Source organism: Diadema setosum, chromosome 1 (assembly GCF_964275005.1).
Source record: "Diadema setosum chromosome 1, eeDiaSeto1, whole genome shotgun sequence".
NCBI lineage: Eukaryota > Metazoa > Echinodermata > Echinoidea > Diadematoida > Diadematidae > Diadema > Diadema setosum.
The window spans coordinates 42,592,952-42,612,450 of record NC_092685.1 but is presented as its reverse complement, the minus strand read 5'-3'; the positions used below and the strand labels follow the sequence as shown (position 1 = coordinate 42,612,450).

General features: G+C 37.7%; 1 protein-coding gene across 1 annotated transcript; it reads right to left on the bottom strand.

Annotated features, from left to right (window-relative positions):
* Positions 1–3,231: 3,231 nt before the first annotated feature.
* Positions 3,232–19,499, bottom strand: LOC140236260 (protein FAM98A-like). Its single transcript, XM_072316223.1, has 11 exons — positions 19,325–19,499; positions 15,150–15,298; positions 12,234–12,368; positions 11,546–11,628; positions 10,901–11,092; positions 10,052–10,168; positions 9,415–9,514; positions 8,508–8,590; positions 7,710–7,800; positions 6,747–6,776; positions 3,232–6,164 (listed from the first exon to the last, which is right to left on the bottom strand). Exons 1-11 carry the CDS (start codon positions 19,378–19,380, stop codon positions 5,731–5,733), a joined length of 1,470 nt encoding a protein of 489 aa, XP_072172324.1. The 5' UTR covers positions 19,381–19,499; the 3' UTR covers positions 3,232–5,730.

Genomic DNA, 19,499 nt, shown 5'->3' with positions numbered 1-19,499 from the left:
ATTATTATTGCTTGTTTGTTTGTCTTGCTTTATTGTTTTTGTTTTGTTGTTTTTTGTTGGGAAGGTGGGAGTGAAATCCACTGGTCAGGACAAAAAACTGCAAATAGCATGTTATGTGTGATCTAGTTGGCTATATGTCTTGACATACACACACACAAACACAAACACTCGTACACACACACAATATGAATATATATATACATAATACAAAGAGTTTTATCGCAAAACGAGCTAACTCATTTCTTGTTGAGATATTTGTGATTAAAGCTGAAAACACAAAGAAAATAATAAGAAAATACACGACATTTTTTATCATAACTTCTAGAATATTCCTTGTTATGTCACATGTGAGGTATTACTGGAAAGGTTTAATTTTGCCCTATCTGATGATGGATTTACTTTGAAATGTTTAAAAATGGCGCTTAGCTCATTTTGCAATAAAACTCTTCATACACTGTACTGTACAAGCTGAAATTTTCGCGTACAGATATTTTTGCGAATTGCTACTAGGAGAACATTTTCGCGTGTTGTTATTTTCGCGGTTCAAAGGCGATTCGCGAAATTCGCGAAAATAAAACCATCACGAAAATTTCAGCTCGTACAGTATATACACGATAGTGTTCATGTGTTTGTGTGCGTCTGTGTCTGTGTCTATTACAATATAGCCTGTAATTACTAACTTTGCACACAAGTGCAGCCATAGCAAATTATTGTCTGTTGTGCTGGCCTTGACTGCCAACAGCACAACGATCAATGTGAATGGTAATTCCAAGGTATTACCGCACACCGAGACTGCTTGAGGCAGTTTTCTTCCTTTTTTTTTTCCCACTCACAATCAGTTTCTCTACTAATCTCCTATGAATTCTAGGAACAAGATGCGATGAGACTCAACCTTGCCTATCATCACCACCTTTCCCCATTTTCCTTTGGTCCTTAAAGTGTGTTCATTTTTTTTTCCCCCTCCTGAATAAAATCAGGGGTTAACTCACTGAGGACAGACTGATTTTGCTACAAGACGCATTTGCCATAGACACTTGCCTGCCTGAGCATACCCAGGACTTGTCCTCAACAGATTAAGAACTTTTACACAAAGTGTTGTGCATATCTAAAATACTGTTCCCTTGTCCACAAGCTTTACACACAATCTTATCCAGTGGCATTAGTTGTCATGCCTCTGCACACTGATTGGCGGACATGCTTCCAAAGTTTGGCAACACGCTCAACACAGCTCTGCATATCTCTGTAAAGTGTTCCTCCCTGAAGTGTCGGGAAATCATCTGCTACAACAGTCGCAGTGTAAAAAGTTAAAATAACAACCAGTGGTTTGGAAGCTGCTACATATTCCTTGTCTCAAGGCCAAAAAAAAGGGCCCATTGTGTATCTAAAATGTCCCCACGTGAGACTTACGACTTCTACTGAGAAATGGCCAACTATGAAATGCATGCTTTAAATTCAACTTTACGTTCAAAACAAAGTCACTTAACCCATTTCCTATGGGAACCTCGTGGCCTGTGTATTAACCCTATTCTAACTGGGCTATTTGAGACCAAGTTTTTACTGGGGGGGGGGGGGGTCAATTTGACCCCCCCTTCAGATCTCGGCCGCCGATCGCACGATCGCCGCAAAATTTTGCCTGAACATAGAGCCGGATGTCAACTACAGGATTACATGGTCATACAATAGAAAAATTTTGATTTCATATTTTTTAATAAATTAATTATGCAAATTAACGCATGAAATCATATTTTCACCTGTAACTCCATCAAAAAGACTGAAGGATTATTAGATTTTTGTGTCAGAGTTCCTCAAGACACATCAAACAATTTTCTTGTAAAAAAATCGTGCAATCAAAATCATTTTCTTTTGTTTTTATTGTTTTGTTAATTTCTTATGTATTTTATTGTTTTTTCGATCTTTTGTTTTCTATTGTTTTTTTGCCAAAATTTGTTGGAGACTCTTTTTCAAGCTTATCTACATTAGAATTGATTTATTTCAATGGTTAAAAGTTGAAATAATCTAATTTATATCAATTAAACAAAAAAACACAGTTTGCATTGGATTTGCACACGAAATCATGAATTTGAGCATTTTTCGGGTTGACATGCATATGCAAAACAATGCATAACTTCAGAACGGTGTACCCGGACGTCGCAAATTTGGTCTCAAAATATGCAGGAGACTTCAATGAAAAAAGTCATGAAACGACGCGGCAAAATCTTTGCGCGTTGCGGAATTGTGGCGCGAAACGTCGAGGGGGGGGGTCAATTTGACCCCCCCCCCCCCCCCCCCCCCCCCCCCCCCCCCCCCCGTTAGAATAGGGTTAAGTCTATGGACATTTCAGCATTCAGTGTGGAACGGGTTAAGATGACTGGCTCTTGTCTGAGTACAGCTCCATACATATTTCATTCCAAGGCAAATCTCAGTTTTGACATTTCTTTTAAAGCAGGACATATTCTCACTGATCCTTTCAATTTGAATTGAAGACCTGAATATAAGAACGACCCAAGTCCAAATTTTGGCCAAATTCAGTTCGACAAGGGAAATTGTAGCTTATGCATGGACTCATCTTGTGTTTAAATGATAAATCCTAATTACCCCCAGAAGTGCCAGAAATAAATGAGCTAAATCTTATATGAATGTAAGAATGAAGGACTTGGGTCATTCTTACATTCATATCATAGCGCCCTCTCTCGTCCTTCTCTCATCTCTGTAGCAGAATATCATGCATATGAATCAAAGAACGACCCAAGTCCATATGATTCAAAGAACGACCCAAGTCCATCACACAAAATGGCCTCTCCACAATTAATGTAAATGTTAATTATCATAATAATATATGTTCTAATTTGTATATACAATGTTGCCTTCCCAACACAGTTAAATAGAATATTATTGGACAAATAAAAAAGATATGAAGTTTTTTTTTAAGTTTACTTGAAATGGTCTTCCATGGACTTGGGTCGTTCTTATATTCAGATACTCCATTGTATCATGACATTTTTTACAAGTCATATTCTTTCAATATTGTCAATGTCAATAAAGCAAGAAATTCCTCTCCAACTAAACCTATTGCACACAAAAAAGAAATAACAGACAATGAAAACAAAATGGATGACTTATTCAACAAACCTCTCAATACCGCCGACTCCTGAATCTACTAAGTGACTGTCATAATCTATTACAGCCAAGACTGCAAAGGAAAAAAACAAGGAACACACTTATCAAACAAACTTTGAAGATTCAAAAACAAAAAAGGTTTATTTAAACCAGCAACATCTTAGACAAAATTTCAGCGGTATTCCATACATTGTGAAATTTCTATAAATAAGTATTCCAAAGAAACAAAAGAAAACTGAATATCAATTGCTGAACCATTTTCCCAACTGGCAAATAATTTTACGCTCTGTATTCAGAGGACATTTGCTAATCAGGAAAATAGCTCATACATTTAATATATTCCACAACATGCCTCATTAGTATCGGCAAACAACTATCCATTTTGTCTCTAACATTGTCCCATGACTCAGAGACCTTCATGAATGTTTAATCCTCGTGGGAGGTTATGAAGCCACAAAATGATTGCTATATCCTTCACTCACACAAATAGTGAGCCATCCATCACAGAACTGCTTCAGCATATTGCTCATACACCAAATTGTGTTTTTTTTTTTTCAACCTTTACTCTGCTTTTTCCACCAATTGGCATATTATTACAAATTGGAGGGTTTTCTTTGTGAATAGGCTCGGGTGTCTTGACTTAATTACCGCTGAATAGAGATTATCTAATCCTCTGTAATTACTATTGCGTCACCATGGCCTTCGTGTTAAATTGAGGGGCATTGCTACACCCGACTAGGCTTGACAACTTGAACTTTAAATCAAGTTTGTAGGAACCTGCTGAATGCTGATGAAAAGAATGGCTAGTTACAGGTAAGTGTCCGAACACATAAAGGGTGAAGTTTGCCTCTCAAGAGAAAACGTCTCACCATAAAGCTGAATGAAGCGATATCATCCTCAAGATGATAATTTCTTACCCTCCGGACTTTGCCAAAGTACTTGTGTAAGATGGCTCAAGCATTCAAAGGGCACACTGGTTTGGAGGGGCACAAAAGCCAGTTGTATGAAATACAATATATCTGCCTTTTTATGAAAATGATTAACAATCAAGAAGGGTGTTGAAAGAGCAGCTAACACCCCAAAAAAAAAAAAAAAAAAAAAAAAAACAAAAAAAACGATGAAGAAGCCACATGACATGTCGGCAGATTCTATTTTCACGTAAACCACATGAGACATGCACAATTTACGCTGTCTGACATTCATACTCGAAATATGTCACAATCAGGAACTAAATAAAGCTGAATACTGGTAAATACTGACTTACCCTGTTTAATAACCTCCAGCTTCATCTTGATAACACATTTACCTTCTTGCCTCATAGATGCTGTAATTTCCCATACAGTAAGTACATAGCATACCAGTATCCCATGGCCAATGACTTAAATCCCTGTTGCATTCGAAACCTATGCTGATACATCTACATCACAAGTAGATCCTCGATCTATCTTCCAAGTGTATCAGCTGAGAATTTTTCAGGTCCTCATTGACAGGAGATTGAAACAAGGCTCAAGAAATGGACCAATATACAGGTATGGACTGCTTATTGGGACATTATAGATATTATCAACCCGCCCCAGAGATCTCAACTCCACGCTATGACCCGTGGAGGCTTGCTCTGAAGGTCATAGCACAGAGTCGAGATCCCGAGGAGCAATAATATCAACAATGCCCCAAATAAAAGCAGTCCATGTCTGTTTTATATACCGAATATAACAAAATGACATTTTTACTTGGTTGATTGTCATCATACTACCCAGTTCACACAGCAGGCGCTGCCACGGACGTTTGCATGGCAATCGCACTGGATGAGGGTCACCTCGTGCACTATGGAGGGTAAGCGCTTACACTACATGTAAACACATCCACATACGTAGCATGTACCTACAATAAAACAGGGCAGTTTAGTGCTATGAGGTGGTTAAGTACAATGGGGCACTTTGAGTGCTATGAGACTGCCAGTAATTGTTGAATTTATGCATCAGATTTTAACAATCAGAATAGAGGATTCACAAACGAGGTACAATTTGTCAATACAATGTCTACCTCTCTCCAGATCAGATCTGTAAAACACAAATTTTGATGCCATTTTTTTTTCTTTTTTTTAATGCTGCTACTAAAGTTCAATCATTTGCTGTTTCACTTTATATATTTGTCAATTTATTTGTTAATGTTTATTTCTTGCAGAAATTCATATTGGGCAGGATGGTACACCACTAGCAAAGAAACATAATAAATTATTAGAACATGATTCTGTACTGTAAGTTTACAGGAGTTGATGAATCATGCTCTGAGCAAATGGTAAACCATGCAATAGTGAGAGAATAGGGACAAAGATACTGTCATAAGTTACTATATTTGTGCAATACAATTGGTAGAATCTACTACGTTTAACAGTGTAGATTTAGGAAACCACTGCATTACATCAGTATAAAGAGACACAGGCAGTCTTGTATTTTAAGGAAAAAAAAAATTCTCTCCTTTGAGTTATCAACTCACAACTTTAAGTCAAAGCAAAATAAAGAAACCTAGCAAACATTTTGCTTTTAATGGTTTCCACGTCTATTAGGGTATACTTGCAGGCATATTGTTGCAAACATATGATTGTAATTTTGTTCAGTATCTGCCACCCCCTCTACCTCTACCACCGCCCCTCCCCTTTCCACTACCCCGTCTACCATCTCGACCACCCCTCCCTCCACCCCCCTGACCCCCATAACCTCCCTGGCCACCACCATAGCCTCCCTGGCCACCATAGCCTCCTTGCCCTCCATATCCTTGTCCTCCTCCATACCCTTGTCCTCCTCCGTAGCCTCCTCCTCCACCTCCACCATGTCCACCTCCATAGCCTCCCTGTTGGTTGCCATAGCCACCGCCTCCTCCATCATGGTAATTGTTGTGTCCTCTATATCCTCCACCTCCTGAATTCCAGTTTCCTCCACCACCGCCACCCTGGTTCCAGTTCCCACCCCCTCCTCCGCCCTGGTTCCAGTTTCCTCCTTGGTTCCAGTTGCCGCCACCTCCTCCTCCTCGTCCACCTCCTGACCAGCCTGGAGGACGAACAAGAGATTGTGGGCCGTCAAACTTTGGAATGATGGGTTGTACATTTGACATTTTGCTCAACTTTATGTTGTTGTTGTTGTTCTCATAGTTTCCGTTTTTAAATTCTTCTATCATTTAGGTTCTAATTGTCAACAAAATTAAGGACCTGGTCAAAAACTCAACTCCCATTCCATGAATATTATTACATATAATTAGAGGAAATACATACAACAGCTTAATCTACATCACTTAACTGCACTAAGGAGAAGACGAAGAAGAAGAAAGGAGAAGAAGAATTAGTAGAAGAAAATAATAAAGCAGAAGAGGAAGAAAAAAGGGGAGGATGAAGAAGAAGAAAAAACTATATAATAACTCATCACAACCCACTTGATTGAAAATAAAAAGGAAATCAAAAATTTTGCACCCTTCTGAGGCGTAGGCATAAAAATTAATCAAACACATTACTCATGAGTTACATGAAATGTTTCAACAAATTACAACAGCTGATGCTACGATATTCTATAAGACATCCTGATATCACAATCCTCCTTCCTCCAAATTGCTTCAATGTAACAGGACTGGGTACTTACCTCCCTGCACCCTGCCACCGCCTCTTCCGCCTGCAATGACAGGAAACAAAGTAGAACATCACTCAGTGTGATGCTTATTGAAGAATAAACATTACCGTTTCTCTAAACTCTTTCTCAACTCTGTTGTTTCTCTCCAGTTAGAAGTGATCACATGAATGACCATCAAACATTTATTTGAATTCTGCATACATTTCTCCACCTTAAAGAAGAAATATTCATTGTTGTCATGATTTTCTTTAAAAAAAAGAAAAATAATTTGCTTGATTACAAAATGGCTTTAGTAGCTTGTCTGAAAACCTACTGTACATAACAAACTATACAGCTGGATATTGTTGGAAAAGAAAAAGAGAGAATTGAAGATAATTGACAGGAGTTCCACAAGTGGCAATCTGTAAGTCAGCAGGATTTTGCAGGCAAGCTTGTAGCAACCTATATCACATACTTCTTACAAAGAACATCCATATTTGGGGCATCAATTTCAGTATTTGGTGTTTTCATGTGCCATGGACCTCAATAAAAGCTTGTATGACACCGCCTTGCACATTAAAATACCTCTTTGGGGTGTGTTTCATGGCTCCTCAATACCTAAGCTGCTGAGTGTACAGCAAGGGCTGCAAACTAACCCATTTTTTCTACTGGTCCGACCTGTCTGTCTGACCAGTAGGTACCCAGTTTTCTATTTTTTACTGGTCTATTCCTGGAAAAGTTACTGGTCCGACGGTGATTTTTACTGGTCAGGGACTGTCGGACCAGTGCCAGTGTGCAGCATAGTAAAGCCATGTGTGTTTGGATAGGATTTCAAGTTAGTGATTGCAGAAGCATGGCATGAAAAACATTTTTGATTACCCTGAGTGATCATTTCGGTCACATCAGGGTGGTCCAATTTTCGGCTTACTGCATAGGATATGGTCAAGCTTGATAGATCTATGACTGCCATGAGAGAGGTCATTGCACTGTCCATACCTCTATGTCCACCTTCCTGTCTCTGCTTGAAAGCTGGCATCTCTGGTGGGGGTGGGGTAGCCTCCTGAGGCCGGCCCCCTCTGTCCGGCACCTGGAAATGGTGCAGGGGGTAGAGTCGTATATGAAGAAATAATGACAATGATATACTACTGTCATGAGGAATATCAGACATGAAATGACATAATTATACTCATTTGCACTAGGAAAGGGAGAGAGAACCAAAATAACCCAATGCAATATAGGAACATTGCAGGACATTCCCCACAACAGGAACAGACAGAAATCAATGAAATATCAAGTATATATCAAAAGAGGAACCCAGAGGATGCTAGGGTAGTAAAATAATGCTTTCACATACTGTAAACATCATATATTTTTGCAGAGTTTAGATTTTTGTAAATTTTGAGAGTCTGGTGCTATTCCGAAATCTTAAACCACACAAATATATTAATTATGATGACCAACAAGAATGTAACATACACTTGTGCATTTGTCTGTCTATTGCTGCACTCCATGATGGTGATTTTCACCACTCGCAAAATTGTTGGGAAGTCTTAATTCACCAAAAAAAAATTCAAAAAAATAAAAAATGACACAGTTTGCTAAATATATGGTGTATACAGTAAATGTTTGAGGTGATGTAGTCTTCAGCATTTACATGTAATTTGAAGGATCTTGCATGATTATGAGAGTGACAATGAAGATTTAGAGCAGAAGTTAAACTCTTTATTCAAATGAGACAATTGCTGTGGCTTAGACTACAGACACATAAACCCAATAAGGAATTCAGTTTCTCACCCTGCCCATTAAGACTTTGTTGACGGAGGACTGTGTATTCTTCCTCACAGACCCACTGCTCGTCTTCTTCAACTTGGCGAGGTCTGGTGGACGACATGAGAACAACATTTGTCACTCAAGTTCAATGTTGCCAGAATATGCTTGAATTAGGAATTTAGAAATACATTTTCACCTCAGATCATTTGTCACTTTGGATTGACTGACACAATATGAGAAGGAAACTTTTCAACTAGTCTATCATTTCTTTCATGTTGCTAGAATCTTCACCAAATCCAACTTGGACAATAGCTCTGAAATAACACAATGTCATCTCCACAGGTGTCACAGATTCCTAAATCAATCTCATCATTCAACATCTGTATGACAACATATAACGAATTTGATTGCTAAATGAGTTAGCTCCAATCCTGTTACGTTGAGATATTTGAAATTAAAGCTGCTAAAGAACAAAAAATAAGAAAATATGGAATCTTTTTAATCGTTTCTGATCAAATTCTTCATATACAGACAGAGGTACATGGTCAGGTCTGCCAACATTCCAACATCCATATCAGGGAGATTTCACACAGTAATCAGGGAGATATCTGTTTGTTACATGCATTTCAATGCGGGAAAATAATTCCCAAATCAGGGAGATTTTGATATTCTCTTACTCAGACATTTTCAGGGAGACTCCTGCAGAAGCAGGGACGACATATCATGGTACTTCTCAATCATATTATGCTATTTGACGAAGATTGAGGGAAATAAAGTACCGGCAAAGGACAAAGTGCAGTCCCTTTATCACAATCTCGCTATGACACACACAGTAACAGTTACACCTTGATCATATAAAAAATTCCTCATATCATTACTTTTACTTCCATGAAGATAATGTGAAAATGACGTTGGAATTTTCATAACTGACCTTCTCTGGCAGTCATCATGCTGGCAATGGTGACCGTGCTCTCTGACGTCAACTCTTTCCTGCGCCTTCTGTACTCCGTGGAGAAGCTGTCCTGCTTGCTCTGTACAACAGACGACAATCAAGAAACACATCAAAGAATGTCAAGTGCATAACCATGGCAAAGTACGGTTTCGAAGAGAACAGGGCTGTAATAATTGACCAAACAATTGAATTCATGCTTTTCTTGTGTATCAACTCATGTTCTCGTCATATGTGGTTGCAACCATTGTCACAATTTGGGGACAAAATGTGAGTCTTGATTCCATATGTTTCATATCCTTTTATCTGAGTTTGATGACATTTCCACCCCTCTGTTTGTCTAATTGACTGCATTGATTTAGAGTCAAGCTGAATGCGGAATAGCACTGCCATCTAATCTACTGAGAACAGATATAAAAGCAAGAGACCTAAGAGACATAATGAACAAGAGAAAGGGGTAGAAGAAAGAGATATTAAAAAGATCACTGTGAGTAGTCTTTTTTGGCAAGTGATAGGCACCTACTGCAAAATCTTTTGGCACACAGCACCATGGATGTGTATATGCATTGTGATTGCTTAAAAAAAAGAAGAAATGTTCTTCTATGGTGTGTCCACTTGCCTTGACCCTGTCTGACCAGCCAAATGACTGGACGGTAACATCCAACCGCTTCAGCAACATCTGACGCCTGATGCTGTATTCTCTTCTCATTTGCTCATTGATAGAATCCAGGAGTTTCTGTGTGAAGATAATAATGAAGCAATGCACACAAAATATGCAATTTATATGACGTGGAGAATAATGTTTTTTTTTTTTTTTTTTTTTTTTTAAAGAACAGAATTTAAAGGTAGGGGATACCTTTTACAGACCTCCCAAAATGCAGCAAAACATCAAATATGAACCTCAGGGGACTTGTTTAGGCCACTGCTGAGAAATTTGGAAGTCAACAGTTATCTACAATTTGAATAATGCACAAAACTCAACTACTCAGTAGTTCTGTGTGTCAGCCACACTTAAGCCTTTTTGTTGCAGTCTTCTGTATTTTTTTTTTATCTATAAACACAAATCTAAAAGTATAAGAGCTGATGTAATAACATATAGAGTGTGTGGCAAGAATGTATATAGAAATGTTTGTAAGTTTTGATGAACTTTCTTCACAAAATATATATGATGGACACACATGCAGTGCATGGGTCTGCAAAGGTAGCCTAGTAATGTACTGGAATTTACGGTGAGCCCCGAAAAAAATTCAATTCAAAATCTAACGGTCAATAAAAATGTACTAAATGTTACCTTCCACTTTCAATACTTTATGGGAGTTTCTAAAATGATACTCTCTTCAACATACCACTGTATCTATACAACTCTTCATTTAAGGCATGCAAATGGGATTCCCTACCTTTAATAATGCTGTTTATTTCACTGCCCCTTGGTAGAAAATACAAAGTGACTGGTAATACAAGCACATACCCACTGGCCGGAGGTCAGGTTCCACTTGAAGAGGGGCTTGCCGATGCTGTGTGCAGAGTTGGCAATCATCGCCTTAAGCTGCGCCTCCAGCTTGGTAAATAGCTGGACGGCCGTCACATTGGGCGGAGGCTTGGACAGCTTCAGGCCTATGCAGATATTCTTCAGCTGCTTGCTGCTGGGTTTCCAGTTGGCCTGGCCAAGGCAGAGACAGAAGATACAAAGATTAGAGAGAAAGAGTCGATGGACGAGAACCTACGTAAATTTCACCAATTTCGCGGTCCTCACTTTTTAAAGTTGGGCAGATTTGTCCCACATATGAATTACAGTGTAAGAACACAAATCTTTATTCATATATACATTAATATAATATCTACAAAGGAATTATAAAGACATAGCCATATTTTTTTCTGAACAAATGTGGCTAATTTAATTGGTATAACAAAATAACCATTTCACTGATCATCCCATTAGAGTTCTGTGAGGAAAAGCTGTGACAGTCCTCATTTGTTAAAATTGGACAGATTTGTCATATATCACAATTACAGTCTTCAGAATTTAATGAAATTCATATCATTCTGATCTCATCAAAAGTAACCTGGCTAATTAGCTTGAAAATTGAATTCAATATGGGGGGGGGGGGCTTACATCTTCTGGAGGTGGCTTGGGCGCCTTTGTTGGGTTCCTCGCGTAGACCATCTTGGCTGCTTGCAACTCAGCTGTAAGAAAACCTTGAGACACAAACAATGCACAAAGTGTCATTAATCCCTAATGTGTTTGGTTCATCACTACCAGTAGACACACACACACACACACACACTGGAGTGCATTCTTCGCTGAATGGCACAGATGTCTGGAAACTAACTGCTAATGAATAGATATTCTTGCATTCCTCAAATCCCTATTGTATCATCATGGCCTTCCTAATGGACTTTGGCACATTGCTACACCCGAGTGGGCTTGCTAACTTTACATCTACGCCAAGTTTAATGAATCACTGAATGAACATGAAAACATTTGCCGTGTTCAGCTAGGTACCTGGGCGCATAAAGGATAAGCACATATTGTACGCAAAAATAAAGTGACAAGCGACTGGGTATAAGGCAAAAATGGAAATGCATCATTTTTTTAAAAGCAGTGTATCACATATACATCCTATTCTACGGACGTTTTCTGCCACATGGGCTTCTGATAAATTAGAAGTTGCATAATTACAGTATATAAAATACAAGCACTATCAGTTAGGGCAGGCATAAAATTGCTCTGTCAAGCAACAGTTGAAGATTAAAGAAGCTGTGGGGATACAAAAAGACTACAGCCCAGTCTGGTCCTTTACCTAGGAGACAAAGTCTGTTGAACTTATTGCCCAGTCTGTTGATCATCTCTCCTTCAGTGAGGATCTTGTAAGGGCAGTGTAGCTCCTTGAGGAGACCGCTCAGCTCCAGCTCAAATGTGTCTGCATCTTCAGCACCTGTAGAAAGAAGAAATTCAAGCTTCAAATCAGGAAAGGATTTCCTCAATTACCAAAAGAATAGAACTACTGTAGTGTCTACAACGCACCCTCAGTGTTTGTGTTGTGAGTTGTTTTTGCATTCTGTGTGTGTAGAATGTATCATAACTGGCATATTATTATGTTGATGGACTCCAATTACAAGCTGTACTTCTCAAAGTCCATGGATATCATTCGCTTATACTATTTTATATTATTATCCATACAGAGGATTTTTGGAGCCCGAATACAAGTGTTATTTTGTCGACGCACCTCATAATCTCCGACCCACTTAGAAAGTTTGTTGAACTCGACCAATATTTTTTTGCCGAGGTGACCAATATTTAAAATATTGGACGGCAAGAGGGGGATTCCCCAAAGTTTTTATAAACTGCACCGTGATTGGCTGAGATATATACGAGATGACCTGAAATATGAAGTAAAAACGTCTCTGATTGGTCAATCACGAATTAACTAAAATATCGTTTCTTGTAAAATTCTGTGTTTATACAAACAAATTTCATATATCAATTAGTTGAAATTGTTTTGCATACAATTTTTCAAAATATCACTTTCATACCAGGAAATTAGATTTAGGTTTGATGAAAACAAGTTGCATTTTTTTTTATGCAGGCCGGCGACGAATGATCAGCTCAGCGCTACTGCTAGATAGCCCGCGCGCGATATACAAATACATGTAGCCGGCCGCCGCCGCTTGCATTTACATACATTATGTGTTATTACTAAGTACAGTAGGCCATAGAACTACAGTACTACTGAAGTAAATCTTTCACGATCTACGGTAGATGTGACGTGAATTGTGTCTCAGATCTCGGATACAAGAACATCTAATTCTGGTTTAAATTAGCTATTGATAGATCTCGGCCTAACAGTAACATGACGACTACCATGGATACATATAGATCACTGTTTTATCAGGGAATGAGGTAGATTAACTTGCACTGAAGAGTGTACCGGTACCATACCCCATGTCAAGATCAAGTACAGTAGGAGACCATACAGCACTCGGAGACAGAAAGGGTAAGTGAAAATATTCTTTGCTAAAATCCTCTGTAGGATAATAATGATAATATTGGATGTCCTATTTTCGATTAATACAAGGAAATATTGGACTCGCTAAGCAAAATATTGGACTCGTCTTCGACTCGTCCAATATTTGTGCATAGCTCGTCCAATATTTCCTTGTATTAATCTCAAGGCCATCCAATATTATATAATTAACATTCATGTAATACAACGAAACTATCACATCAAATTGTTATTCAGCACTGTTCATAATTGTTACTTTGTATAATCAATGAATGATTGGTGCTCACAAATTGACAGTGAATTTGATTTAATAATCTAAGTGAAAGAGCACCAGTAAAAAGGAGAAAAAAAGACAATTTTTCTGAGCTTGCCAGACATATAATCCTAAGGAATGAAAAAAAAACAAAACAAAACAAAATAAAACAAAACAGGAACCACAGTTACGTCATCTAGAAAACAGTGGTTTGTTTGTTTAGTAAAAGAACTCATCTTGAGATACACCTACAACATGCAGATGTAAGTTTGACTCACTTGTGCAATCATTTTCATCTGTTTAGGATCAATGCCACTAACACATACATAGTATAATTAATCAACATTGCAATTTTTCTTTTCTACTGGATGTGAGGGTCACATTGAATCAACAGTCCAAGAGGTCACTACATGTAGTTAGTGTTCCAGATAATGCTACAAATAGTGGAAATATTAACATAGAAAGTAGACAAGAGTTTTCATTGCAAATGCAATGTATCTAAGCAGCTCCACAGGACCTCAAGTTATAAAACCACTGACATATTATGATACTAACTTCTATAGCATACCTGCCAACATTTCAAGATGAAATATCTTACTCGTGGATTGCAAAAATCTTATTTTATATGCAAACTGAAGTTAAAAATCTTACTTTCGGTCAAATCTTCAGAAAATACACATGAAAGGTATATCTAAATATTCTTTAAAAATCTGATTTCTCTGACAGAAAATCGATTTTGCTATTTTTAACGTAAAATATCTTACTGAATCTGATAAAATCTTACTAGTTGGCAAGTATGCTATAGACTGATATTCTACTATTTCTAGTGACTATCTGGCTTAAAGGGGAATGATCCCCAAATATATGTGGATCAAGTAAATGCAGTGCTATCAGTAGAACACATCAGTGAAATTTGAGGAAAATAGGATAATCCGTTCAAAAGTAATGAATTCTTGAAATTTTGGTGCTACCATTGAAGATGAGCAAACTACAACAATTCACTGAGGACAAAAATATCAGAGAATTCTACACAATATCATTTTTTATGAAAAGCAGAAATTCCTTTGACTTGTTACTGACAGATATGTAAAGGGCAATGTTATTCCCCCTGCTTTCTGAAAGAGGTAAACCAAGTGCTCTTTCATTATGCAAGAAAAATAAAAATATGTTGAATTTTATTCACATCATCGCTCAATAGACAAAAAGTCATGGTCCACTGAGTACCAAATCTCAAAGCAGGCACTTGCTAACATAGAATACTGAGCCATACCTGTGCTATCAAAATGAGCAATGATGTCAAATATCAACAGAGATATATCAGTACGTAATACAACTCACTGTCCTTCAAATTTACATTCAGTGTAACTGAACCTAACACATATCGGGAAATACTTTTGTGCAATCTCGATACAATCCCACAATGATTGGAACAATGCTTTGCGCCATGCATATTTGCTTACTTTGAGTTGGGGAAATGGATGCTTCAAGTTCACACAGGCTGCAGAGCTGTGCAGAGAGCCATGCCACCACACCAGTGAAGTCTGGGGAACTTGGTCCAGCCTCTACAGCTGACAGGAACAGGTTCTCGGTGAGGAGAGGCCCATCGTATCTAGTAAAAAATGCGTGTGAGATAAAAAATCAATTGCTTCAATTCTTTTTCCATGCATGCTTAATGGCATAAATAACAACTAAATGTCTTTTTTGAATGCAGATATTGTAGAATTAAAGATGTTTACGAAGTTATATGACCCTCAAAAATTGGACAGGGCTTTGGAAGACTGAAAATGAAGCATTAACTAAAATGAGCAGCCTGCTGTGGGCACACTAGACTGCCTTTTCAACATGAGTACAAGAAGGAATTAGAATCTAATGAGCACTAGCCTAGTACTCAGTAGACCTACTAGTAGAAGCACAGGAATACAGACCTCTAGCCAGGTATATAGTGTAATGTTAAATGTTGTACATATGATTGAATGTCTAACATCAATTATCGTATAGTCGCCACTTGCGTGTATTTCCAATGCACTCCCGGGTTGGCGAACTAATGATAGGCACTGAATTAGTTCACCGCCCATAGCGCGACACATATTATTAGCATGTGTGTTATACACACACTTCAATGTAGGATGCATTGTTCACTATCGTGTTTGAAAAACTTTGTTAATCTACCACCTGAAATTCATTCGAAATCAAAAAAATTCTCACATTAAAAATGGTTTTGTGACCTGTTACATATGGTAAAAACATTTGGATTACAATCATTTGTGTTTTTATGAAGGAAAAAGGTGAATAAAGAATGTCTTTTGAGAGCGACGAAAATCCGTTGCCCCAGCTCATCTCTGATCGCGGCACACGTTACATGCGATGTGAATGTCTGGCGACTTAATGGTAATCGACGTTAGAATCTAGTGCACAGATTTGCAAATGACAAGGTGACATATATCAAAATGTAATGTAGATTCAATGTAGATTCAATGTAGACGCAAAATATAGATTAAATGTCAACTGGTGCTACATACTCCTCCGCTCAATCACTTGATGACTTATGCTCTACCTGTGCTTGTGCTGCACTGTGATGCTAACATTGTCATTAGTATTCTCTGGCAATAGAGAGCTTTACAATATCAATACAAGTCATGATGCACACAGTAAAACAATGCTCACTGGGCCAAAAATGGTGTTCTGCACATGCGCGAGAAAGCCATTTCCATTGTTCAACTAGGGTCCAGCCTGGGAGGTGAGGCTGCATCGTCTATTACAGGGTTACTAAGCTTTTGTGTCGCAGATCTCCAATCTATACACATACTGTATACTAAATAGCTCACTATGTTAAAAAGTGACAGAACCCATTGCCTTTCTTTAGCCCTACCGATTACCGTACCTAACCTCACCAGCAACCCCAACACGTACTGTATTTCTGGTTACAGCGTCCCGGGGCTAAGCCCTAGAAGAATAATGATAATGCCCATGGATAAATCTACATTTTAATGATTAGGGATTTTTCTAGACACACTTTATTAGATTGAATGGTTAAGATTAGCATCATTACCTGACGTTAGATCTTAAAAACAAATAATAGATTAAGGTTACATTGACAGAGTTCAGCTTGAGTTCTAACGTTACTTCTCAGTGTTAGACATCGAACATTGACTGTATTAAAGATAAAGGGTGTGTACCAGTACAGTTCTGGTTAAGGCGAGGATTAATTAGCTTTTAACGTTTTGCAAGATATTCAGAAACCACTCTATGAGATGTCAAAGAGCATGCGATTCTAAGAGGCATCAAAAGTTTCTTTGATGAAAATCGGTTTTGAAATGGCTGAGATATCCAAAAACAAGGTGAAACAAAGAGATCCTATTAAAACTAAAAGGCCTTATACAAATCACTTTTTTGGATATATTCTCAGCCATTTGAAAACCAATTTACATCAAATAAACGTTGAATCCTTCTTAAAATTACATGCTCTTTCATTAGCGATGTCACAATATGTACACCGAGCAAACTTCGAATCTGTCACTGTACTAATGATGCTCAGAAATCCGCTCTAATCGAAGAGATGCGAGCATGAAGATTATGTTTGAGAACATTTTTAGCATTAATACATCGTACCTTTTCTCAGGATTAGCATTATTTTTGGGTTGAACGAATGTTTATCGGTCAATTTGGTGATATTTTGACGTCGTTCCGAGCAGACGACGATTTTTGACGATCCGCCATTTTGAATTTGAGGATTATAGGGTAGCAACGAATCTTGCTGAAATCTCGTGATTTACGTGGTTTTGAGGGGATTGTGGGTACCGGAAGTCGAAAAAGGAAGATTTTTTGTGTTGGAAATCATCCACTTTTACATGCTTTTGACTGACGATCCTTATCGAAATCCATCTAAATCTTCAAGATCACCACAGAAATCCTGAAAAAAGTTAGTTTTCATGCAATTATTTTTGATAAATGGGACCGGGAAAGAAAAATTCCGGTGATTTGTGTTTCTTCAGATGGTATTTTGTGAGAAAAAGTTGTTCTTCTTTCAATTAGTTGTTGCGCATTTCTGCGCAAAGCAGTTTTGTAAGAGCATCAACCGAAGCTTTTTGTGGGAAACCGATCGTCATAGATATTATTTGCCCTGCATCCTAGGGTTGTTTTCTTGCTTTTTATTGTCAGCATCATTAAAATGTAGACTTATTTTGATGATTATTGATACATTTTAATAAAACACGAGTGATATTAAACATTTAATTTAGGAAATACTTTTGGCATTTTTTGCTGAAAAAAAAAATGTTCTCTTGAATTTAAACTATGTTACCTGTAATTATAAATGGTAGAGGTGAGTCCCGCATATGCACTGCGTATTGTGCGCATGCGCAATAAATTTTGGACTGTACCATCTTATTGATGGGGTTGATTTTGTTGTTCTGTGCTACAAGCAGAGGTAGTGCTAATCGTATGATAATATCAACTAATTTTTTTGATTGATGAAAATAATGTCCAAAATGAGTTTTTTTTTAATAGAAATGGTGCAGTTAGAATATGAAACACCATGTACATAATTCATTTTAGATATTCCATCATGGGTATTATTAAATTTAGGCCAGTTTTTGAATAGGCCTAGATGTGTTGTGAACTTTTTATTTTTATTTTCAAAGTCAAGGGGAGGAGGCCTTGACTCGTGTGCTGAATTTAATATGGGGATAATGACAATTGTTATTTTGATGTTTTCTTCTCATTTTTATTTTTGAAAGAGGGGAGGGGATTGACTCATTGTGTGTTGAATTAAATTTGAGGGGATAATATTAATAAACCATGTGCTACCCTAACATTTGTCACCTTTTTCACATATATAGCATAAATGAATACTAACTATGCATACTTAATTTACTAATTTGCATATTGATAATTTTCAAAATATGCAAATTGATCATTTTTTAGCATTGTTTACCCTTGCAAGTTATTTAAGGTTCACTATTTTACACTTACGAGCCATTTAAGTAATTTTTTGGAATGTTTTCTCCATGAATATCAACTGACACTCTATGACAGGTGAGTTTTCGTATATATACGCATATTTAATTAGCACTAATTTACATAAAACTCATTATCGTTAAAAAAAAAACGTAACCCTGAAGGAGGTCATACCGATCGATACAAGGTGCAGCTTGATATGGTTTGCATAAATTTCTATTTTTCTGTGACATCCCTACTTTCATATTCCATAACACAGGTTTCCGGTTTCTCATTATCTCACTTAGGAATGTTCAAAACATGAATCCCCATCTCAACCAGTACTGTAACTGTTAGTCCCTTTGACGTTGGTTAACTGTTGTTGTGTTAGATTAACATTAACACTAACAGTTACTTGTAACAACATGTTTAAGAAATGCCATTTTTATGGGCAATCCTTGGTTTTAGGGGGCTAATTTATTGTAGGTTTCTAACTTTAGCACAGCCAAAGCCCCTGATTAGAAGCCTAAATAATTTAGTCCTCCCCCCCCCCGCCCCCCCCCCCCAAAAAAAAAAACAAAAACAAAACAAAAACAAAAAAAAAAACTGGATTGCCTAACAAGTCAAGCAATGAAGCATGTCAACATGGTCAAGTGTTATTAATTAAACATTGTGAAGTGGACTGGAAGCTTAGACTCACCCTAAATCGTCCAAGCTGTCCAAGATGTCACATTCCTGGGCGCTCAGAGATCCCATACCTGATTCAGTTTTAGGCCTACACGACAAATTGCTGGGGTGGCAGGAGATGGTTGATTCAGCAAGTTTTCTGGCGTTGAAAAGTAGGATCTGTAACGTTATAAGGCCTACTGTACTGC

Bases quoted from the DNA above. Each gene is read 5' to 3' on its own strand.
- LOC140236260 (XM_072316223.1), bottom strand. From the start codon at position 19,380: ATGGGATCTCTGAGCGCCCAGGAATGTGACATCTTGGACAGCTTGGAC. The intron at 11,629-12,233 runs GTAAAGGACCAG...TTGTGTCTCAAG, and splicing joins CAACAGACTTTGTCTCCTAG to GTTTTCTTACAGCTGAGTTG. The intron at 10,169-10,900 runs GTATGTGCTTGT...ATCTTCACACAG, and splicing joins ACCTGACCTCCGGCCAGTGG to AAACTCCTGGATTCTATCAA.